Source organism: Alosa sapidissima, chromosome 8, assembly GCF_018492685.1.
Source record: "Alosa sapidissima isolate fAloSap1 chromosome 8, fAloSap1.pri, whole genome shotgun sequence".
NCBI classification, from domain to species: Eukaryota; Metazoa; Chordata; class Actinopteri; order Clupeiformes; family Clupeidae; genus Alosa; species Alosa sapidissima.
The window spans coordinates 17,786,070-17,795,470 of NC_055964.1; the positions used below are offsets into that span (position 1 = coordinate 17,786,070).

Genomic DNA, 9,401 nt, shown 5'->3' on the forward strand with positions numbered 1-9,401 from the left:
ATGCAACTTTCTGGTCCCGGAACGAAGAAATCCGGATGTGACTCGGCGGAAGGCCTCGAAAATGTAGTCAGATTGTAGTTTCTAAGAAGACTGCAAAACGGACTCCGACTTGGCTTTGTTGCTGCTGAAATTGTAAGTAGCCTACCCTTGGGTGAACTTCGTTTTTGTAATGTGGTTTGATAGTCTCTTGAACAATGTTTGCTCGACCGTTTTATTGTGAGCCCTGTATGTGTTTAGCTTGGTTTCTTGATGGCTAGCTCGCTAGCTAGTGGGGGTTTAGCGTAGCAGTCACTTGCTACCGAAGCTGCAGGGGGAGCTATGTCGTGAAAAATGCGAGCCCAAATCAGGCGAAAACCCAGAAACAGCGAAGGAATAACCAGACTTGCATAGGGCTTCTTTAAGCTCAACAAATCTATACAAAGACATAGGCCTCAACTAATATTTACACAGTTAAATATTCAGGGCAGTTAAAAAAAACATAGAAAATAAATGTATCACACATACAGTAAGATTTCACAGGTTATAACCCCATTACATAAGGGCAGTTAAAAAAGCATGATGTAAAAATGTATCACATACAGTAAGATTTCACATAATTGTAACCCCATATAAAATATCTGCCATTACATGCAGGAGCTCTAAATGTTTCTTTGTTTTTTACTTGCAAGTTCACAACAGTACGGAGCCCTCCGGGTGACACGGGGAAAAAAAACATGGGTAAAAAAAAAAAAAAAAAAGCACCTTCATGAAACATGTTTTAAAAAATTATCATCTCATATGAAATCCTTTGCATCCTTTTTCCTAAGAGCACTTCAAAACATAATAAACAAATCAGCCACAATGTGATTACAGGTCCAGTTCACAATTCTTACGAAAGGTTTCAATTCACTGAACTTGACAAAAAAGTGTATTGTGTAAGAGTCGTGGACGTCACCTTTAATTGCAAAATCACATTTCTTTCATGTTTTTCCTAGTTAGCCTAACTGCAGTGAATCTTGCGAGGTCATGTCAGTCCTGTTCACCAGCTAAGGCTACAAATGTAAGGTTGTAGTTCAAACTCAGGTGATTGACTCCTGTGCCGATTTTCAAATGACACCAGGACTGCTGGCCTTCCTCTGATATGCCTTCAGTAAAAGATATCCCAGCACAAGGAGGAGGAGGAAGACGAAAAGGACCAGCAGAGCAGCCCATACCTCAGAGCGCAAAGCTTTCCTCAGTCCCACACTCTCCCCGGGGAGCAAGCTGCTCAGACTGAGCATATAGCCCAGTGCCCATCCAACTGAAGTGCCCTCCACCTGCAATGAAATATGAACATGGGATCTCTTTATAAAAGGTAATTGTAAATTAAAATTAATTTATTTATTAAATCACAGTCAAATTACAAATTTCTGTAATTAATATCAGTCTCATCAGGCGATTGATTATATGTGATCCATGTTACAGTATGTCCTGTGATATCTCATTTCCACCGATGTATTTAGGTATGGATGTCACCGTGCATGTTCCTGGGAACTTACCGTCTTCTGAAATGAGATCGTTGAGAAGGACTTATCATCAAAACCATAGGCTTGGAGCATGAGGACCTGAATGAACACTGAAGCAGCGCAGTAATCCTGGAGACGACTTTGCTGGTCAGGAGCTTTCTCCAGCATCTGTGTGAGAGGAGATTTTTCTTTACTACATGCAGGTGATTATTTACATTACCTTGTGCATATAGCTGAATTACTACCGTGGCGATATCCTTTTCCAAACCCACTCTCCTTTGTGTCATGGTGTTTTACGTAACGGATGGAAAATATGCCATAGTAACACCTCCACCCTCCATCATCACTTGCAAAGAGACTACCCAGCTATACAGAAGTATTTTACTCAAGATTGACTCCTGATTGTCACCCTTTTGATATCTGGATTAAAAATCACATTTACGTAAATCTCACACACAGGCCTCTTTAAATCTGGAGCATAGCTGTCCTGGGACACATTCAGGGGGGAAAGAACACAATAATTTTCCTCAAGAAATTAAGGTGTAGCATTTTAGTAGTATTTTCGTACATCATCAGCGTCATCAGGGCAAAGTACAAAAATAGACCAATGCAGTTTACACCTACATTATTTAAGAGAGGAGTTTGGCAATGATTACACAGTGACCTTTATTATCTATGAAGATTCATCCTTTCTATGCTGATCAGAAAGGGATCTGAAGAGACAGTTTCATACGGCACACTAATAAGAGAGCAGGGTAGCGGTAAATAGTAGAAATTAGAGGAGGTTCAGTACCTCACGCATGCTCATATTGCAAATAGCTTGGACCGCTTCCTTCAAAAGGCTGGGGGATGTCGCAGTAATGCCAGTGGTCCGTTGCAGGAAAGAGTAGACATAGTAAAAGGCAGAAAAGGCCTGTGGTCCAGAAAAAGAGAGAACTTCACATAGAGCCTAATAACCACATTTTTCCCCTTATAGGCTACTCTACTGTTGAAGATAAGTTATATAAACGTATAAGATATAAGTTACATAAACATCCACACATTGAAAGATAACTGTAACAATAACGTCAAAAACAACAGTTATAAGTATTGCTCTAGGTAATATAAATTACAACGTCCACACAGCATATAACGATAACAAAATGAGGAACGATATTGTTGGGTGTCATTTTCAGTGTGATTAAAAGAACAATAAAAAGCTGACAGCTAATCAGAATCCATTGAATTATAGACATCACATTCATCAACATGAAGAGATACTTTCCTTATCGTTGGTCAGTGTGGATGCTCATATCTTTATAGTTATGGTTGTCTTTATAGTTACATATAGTGACTGACATCCCTATAGTACCCTATAGCCCTATATAGTGACTGACATCCCTATAGTACCTTTATTCCTAATCCAACTAACCACTTGATATTTTAACACTGATCAACCTGTCATGACCTTAGTCATTGTACTGTATGATGAGATGTTTTTCTATTTTAATGAAGACCATGTGCTTTCACATCTGACCGATTTATAAACACACATAGGGACAGACAAGGATTCTCACCATAAAGTTTCCAGTAACATTGGGCTGGAAAACACCATTTAAGGAGCACTTGGAAAAAGTACAAGTGTCAAAAGAGAAGATTCCGGACATGTTCTGAAGGCAGTGTTGATAATGCCCCGATCCAATCACCTTTATAGTGTCCTGAGCATTGTACTGTGAGGGCATCTTACTCTTTGTACATGGAGAATCAAAGATTTTGTTCAGCTTCATAGAGATATTATATCCTGATGGGTAGCAAGGGTGTGTTATACTACCAGACGATCCCTGCGCCTGGGAAAAAAGGAAGGAAACAAAAAATCTAATAAAACTAATGGACAAGAATTGGCTAATTAAGATGAACCACCGATAAAATATGATTGCCAATGAGCGTTTAAACCCAGAAATGAAATATGTGACAATTGCCATGCATGCTATTGCCTGTGCTGAGTCATCAATGACATCTGGGGAAAGTCAATTACCTGGTGCAGATGAGCCAAGAGCTGTCTTAACATCTGGTCTCTGCCATAGCACAGAAAGCTGTGTGTGTACAGACTATAATTTCGTCCATACAGTTTCAATGTCATCGCATTTTTAGGGTCCTCCACAGTATCTGTCGTCTGAAATGTTATCTGAGTCGAGGCTCCTCCAAAGTCCAGCGCTCCTACGGTCTTCCTTTTTGGAATAAGCCACTCACCAACAAAGCCATACTGTGGAGACATATACACATATAAGGGCTGTCCAGTCAGGCCATCCTTAAAAATATTTTTGTTTGCAGTAACAGCCAAAAAAAAATAAAAATGGGTCGGTAGGTAGGTCAATATTTTTTTTTTCAAGATTCAAAGTAAAAAAAAAAGTACAATTTTGGTCATGGTGATTACGTAGGAATGAATTTACACAAATGTGCATATCGTGACGTAACTGACTGGGTCTTCAACCCGTGCCTTCAGGCGCACCATTGCAAACCTCATTCTGATGCAGGTTATATAGACCAGCCTTTCTCAAACTTCTTTGACCTGAGGCCCGGTCATGGCAGACTTTTGGGTCATAAGGCTCATCTACATGTACCCAGAAAGAAGGCTACAATAGCTCTTGGCCACGTTATATTGAAATTTGACTATACAATACTCAATGCTATACAGTGTATTATTATACAGTCTCTGCTCTGTTTCTAAGGAAGTTCCAAAAAACAACGTCGTTCTATTAAGTTTCGTTAAATAAATAAATAGCCTTCCAACAGGTTGAAGCGGAGCTTTGATACCAACGTTATCGATTAGTTTCAGTTTCTCTCGCGCAGACGCGCATTGAATGAATGCTCATACCACCACTTAATTGTAGGGCTCCATGTTTAATGACATCGATAGCAGAAACGTTTGTTTTCTTTTTTCGTCGATCCGCGGTTTCTTGATCAACTGCGCAGCAAATTATCAGATGAAGCACCGGGCCTAATTTCACTCCACGACTCCGCGAACCAGCAGTCTCCATGTTGCGGACCCATATTTTGAGAAATGCTGAATAGACCACAACCAATTTCAATACTCCGACACGGTCACCGTTAGACTAGGGGGAGAAGGGATGAGAAAAGATATGGCCACAGTTCTTCCAGAACTTCGTGCCAAGTAAAAGCGTTATCAGTTTGTGTGAATGAAACGAAGCGTAGGCCATAGTGTGACATGCATAAAACCAATGGTGTAGAGATGACGCCACAGGTTTTTTTTTTAAGTGAGCCACGTTTGCATGTAGGCAATTTATATTCACAATACTTGGGCCTACTAAAAGAAATATTATTTTATTGCATTTGTATTGGTTGTTTAGAGTAAAAAAAACAATCGGTCGGTATTAACGCAAGTTTACAACCGGCAAGTCGGTCGGACTAAAAGGGGAAAAAAATAAATATTTGAGTCGGTTCTAAATTGACAGGGTCGGTCGGGTTACGGCAAACGAAAATATTTTTAAGGATGGCCTCATTCTGTCTCATCTTACTTCCCCTCCTACCATCTCCACTGTAGGGTGCTGCTAGTCTTTCCACTTGCAGAAACCTTCTTACATCTGCTCAATTTCATCACACTGTTATCCACAATCTACTCTGGTATGATGCTTTCATATTGTGTGGCAGCCTATTGACCTATTAATCTGATGAAGGCCTTAAAGGCCTTGTCTATTAAAAACCTCTATGGAGCCAGAGTGTCTGGCACTTTTCTACCCTTCAACTTTTTACCAGTAGCCAGGACTTCACAAAAGAACATTTGGTGTGCATTACACATACTTTTCATAGTCTATTGACTTGTAACATAAATAAATACCATTACTGACATTGTTTTCTGCTTCATTTCTCTATTTAATCTTATGAGCACACTGTATACCCAAGTCGTGCTACAACCAATAACTGAATTGAATATGAATTGAGCCAAAATGTCAAAGACAGATTTTTGTTTCTGAAAAGATACCCAGACATTCTCAGAGCTGCGGTTATACTTTTACAGTTAAATTTTAATGACCTACCTTGATGAAATTTTCCAACAGGTAATTCACTGTGACCCAGCCATAGGCCCCCTCTTCTTGACCACTCAAAATAGTGGCCCCACGAAAGTTGAATGGATACACTTTCAGTTTAGCACTGACTTCTTTCAGAATCTGATCTGACTCTAAGGTATTGGACATGCTTGGGGATACAGACACAGAAGATTACACACATTGTCTGGACTTGGATAATTATAGCAAATCTGAATTTTCTCAATTTCTATACAGCCATATCAGTGTGTCATGCAATCTTATCAAGCTCTTCATTTTCATTCAGTGTCACTCACTTCAGAAGTCTCATGCCAGCTGTTGCCCCTAGGTACAAAGGACTCAGGTGGTGTCTGGATTTAGGAATGACCTCCTTTGCCTGGTCGAGGCATGCCACCAGACTCTGCCCTGCCTTTCCATGTTTCCCAGCATAGCTGGATATTCCGCCTCCTGAGGATCGTCAGAAGGAGCAAACTGTGAGTTCACGGTGGGTGTTGGTACATTGGGTCATTTGGTCCAGAAATATTACTGGTCTGTCACTAAGGCATCCATAGAGACAAACTCACAAGGATGACAAAGCTTCAGTGAATGAGGAACAGCAACAGAGGGCATGAAGGGTACATCAGCAAAAAAATAGGAAATGGGGCATTGGGGAGCTGTGTTACGCAAAAGCTAAACTTTGAATTACCTCTCTATAAACTTTAAACAACGAAGCTACACATATAGCATCACTTGTTACTTCCCTACCACTACTGCCATCGAACTCGAGTGTTCCCTAAAACAGCATTACAAAACATCAAATATTTCATAATTTCCCTATTTTAAGTGACAGAAATGTATGTTGCACACACAATATCTTGTCTTTTCTAAACCTTGTAAAATGTGCATGACAGGGACTTTTTAAAAAAAAAAACACAGGATGGAGGTGATGTCTCTGACCTTTCACATGACACTCGTCATGTTGGGTCACGATGCCGGTCCCATTCTGCTTGTCGGCCGGCCATTTGTAGACATACATGGTCGTATGGGAGGAGCCTGCATCCAGGACGATGCCATACTAAACAACAACAACAACAACAACAACACGTTACATTTATATAGCGCTTTTCTCAACACTCAAAGCGCTTCACAGTGAAGGGGGAACCTCACTAACCACCACCAAGAGGACAAGAGAAACTGGTTAAGCCTTCTGGATGACAACATTATCAAATCACTTAAAGCTCAAGTGAAATGATATGCACTTGCAAATGTTGGTGCACGTGTGCAACAGCACCTCATGTTATAGTGCACCTGTGCTGCCAAGTACAAAAGGTTTGTACACTGTGGCTAAATGTATTCAAGTAGGGTTTCTTCTGACATAATAAGAATGTAACAAATGTCTGTGAGATCAAAGAATAACACAGCATACAGTGCATTCAAAGGGTGAAAGAGAAAGAATGAGGAGCAATGTTTTGAATTTGGCCATTCCTTTTCTCCTTGTATTGCTATGTTTTATCTTTCCTTTTGGTTCTTTTTTCTGTGTTTGACTTTGGGGCAGTTCCGGAAAAGAGGATCTTGTGGCTGTCCACAATGACGGTGATATGGGCCTGCGTGTTTGAGCAGTTGTCACTGTTAAAACTTTCCAAGACAAAATGTCAAGCCATCATAGTACAAACACTATAAACCTCTTCATGTTAAGGCAGGTCTCATCTGTCTATTGTGCCACATTCAGTACTGTGCCACAAATATGCAAGGGTGTCGATGAACTTGGATTTATTTCCATTACACCTTACTTCGAAGTATGTTTCATCATGTGAGGTTTTCAAATTATAGGGAGAGGCCAAGCTTTGCATGACCGTTTGCATAGACCTTTGGCTTAAACTCACTTTGTGTTCTTGAATCAAGACAAGATCACATAGCCTACATAGAATAAAACTAAATAAATACATGGAACTCAAACATGGGGAATAAGCCAGAGTGAAAAGCTGCATGAGGATGCTTGATATGGAGACGCCACTTCTCTCACTTAATGACACTGCCACAGTGGCAATTGGCTTGTGTCTAGATTGAGGTATTTTTCACTCTGGCTTATTCGCCATGTTTGAGTTCCATAGTACCATGGTTAGGAGCATAGTAGGCCTAATTGTAATTACCATGATTTACCATAGTACTGCGCAGGTCATATATGGTTAGCCTACTGTATAAAAACCATAGGAAACCATAGTGAATTTCCATAAGAATATCGTCGTTCAACCAATAATTGAATTGCATTTGAATTGAACAAAAACTTTACACACACACTTTTATATCTGAAAAGATACCCAGACATTCTCAGAGCTGCAGTTTTCATGATCACTGAGAAGAAGAGTCAGTGCACTTTAATTTGCTATTTGGAAAGATGCTTGTAAAATTCAGTAGCCTACTATAGTGTACATTTTCATTAGGCTTATGATTTATTTTGTCCATGATTGTTTTAGCTAAATGAAAAAAGAACTGGATTTAGGTCAACGCTGTTGCTATGCACTATGCAAATGTTTCATCTGAAAGACAGCTTATGGTAGCATATTTCTGTGAAACCATATGTTTCATATCTATATCATCGCAGTGGATGATCTTTAGCACAGGATCACGCGCCAAATAGGTATAGACTAGTGCCATTACGCCTCACCCATAACCACACCATTGCTTATTACGGGCAGATACTCGCCTAAACATGTTCACCGTTCACGGTCTTTCTGACAGTAGGCTACTGCCAAATCTCTTCATTTTTAAAATTCTGAGAATATTGTTCACATAACTTGCAGCCTATAATCTAGGACTACTTTCGTTTTTAGATAGCACTGCAATGTTCCAATTAGGCTATACATTAATAAGCAGGTAAACAGAATTTACCATGTATTCCGTTGGTTCTTCTACATCGTCCGTTGAGAGGGCAAGCAGCAGAATACCTAGAAGGGCAAAGACCAGAACGACAATCGGGATAATGATGTGACACCGCACGTTAGTCATGTTGCGCTCTTGTGTGGTACACAAGTGTCATGTAGACGAAGACGAGTGAAAGTGGGGGGAGATAAGGAAACAGCCAAGGGAGGGCAGATCATGAAGTGGGCTTGGCCGGATCTGATACAGTCTGGATTACTTCATCATTGCCCTATGGTTTCTCTCTCTCTTTTTTTATTTTTATTTTTTATCACAGCTCCAATTGACAGCTCTGTCCCAGCTACTATATTTGAGTTTGCACATGTTCACATATAGTCAACTGTGAAATGTAGAAATTAACCCACTATTGAAGTAAGTTAAACTGTATAATAAGGCAATTAATGCTTATGGTACAAACGAATCTAATGCAGATATGTGGCAAAAGAAAACAAATGAACAGTCTCCTGGTTACTTAGCCTTTACACCTATGTAAAAAAAGACTTGGGTCATTAAACAACGAGGAGGAAAAAATGTTTATAACAGCCTGGCATACAGCATATTATGGTCTTATTTGGTACAATATATGGTATATGTTTACAGAGTAAAAATGTACAATTTTCTTCACAAAGGAGAACAGGCTGCATGTTAAAAGGTCTTGAAGGGAATTAGTTCTTAGTTATTAGTTCACCCATTGGATTGCTTTAGACAGAGTGCAGGGAATAGCAAGTTTGGCTCGGTAGCTGGCCATGGTCCTGGGATGCCAATAGTGGAGATCACATGCAAGTGATGTCCACTGACACCCCCTAAGGGGATAAGAGCTTATAGCTAATAGTGAATTGGAGGAGGTGGGAGGCTTTGCAACTCCAGCGTGACATAATGGGCATGAAGGAGGGTTTTATCTCCTACATCTCTTACATCTCCTACAGATTAAGGGACCCAGATACTCAAAAATAAAGATATTTGTTTTTATTTTCAGTTG

The 9,401-nt window shown here is 39.9% G+C and overlaps 1 protein-coding gene across 1 annotated transcript; it reads right to left on the reverse strand.

The window, feature by feature from the left end:
• Positions 1-366: 366 nt before the first annotated feature.
• Positions 367-8,566, reverse strand: entpd2a.2 (ectonucleoside triphosphate diphosphohydrolase 2a, tandem duplicate 2). Its single transcript, XM_042099685.1, has 9 exons — positions 8,396-8,566; positions 6,464-6,581; positions 5,824-5,974; positions 5,519-5,678; positions 3,499-3,726; positions 3,041-3,310; positions 2,278-2,397; positions 1,518-1,652; positions 367-1,295 (listed from the first exon to the last, which is right to left on the reverse strand). The coding sequence occupies exons 1-9, from the start codon at positions 8,510-8,512 to the stop codon at positions 1,086-1,088; spliced, it is 1,509 nt and encodes a 502-aa protein (XP_041955619.1). The 5' UTR covers positions 8,513-8,566; the 3' UTR covers positions 367-1,085.
• Between the last annotated feature and the right edge of the window lie 835 nt (positions 8,567-9,401).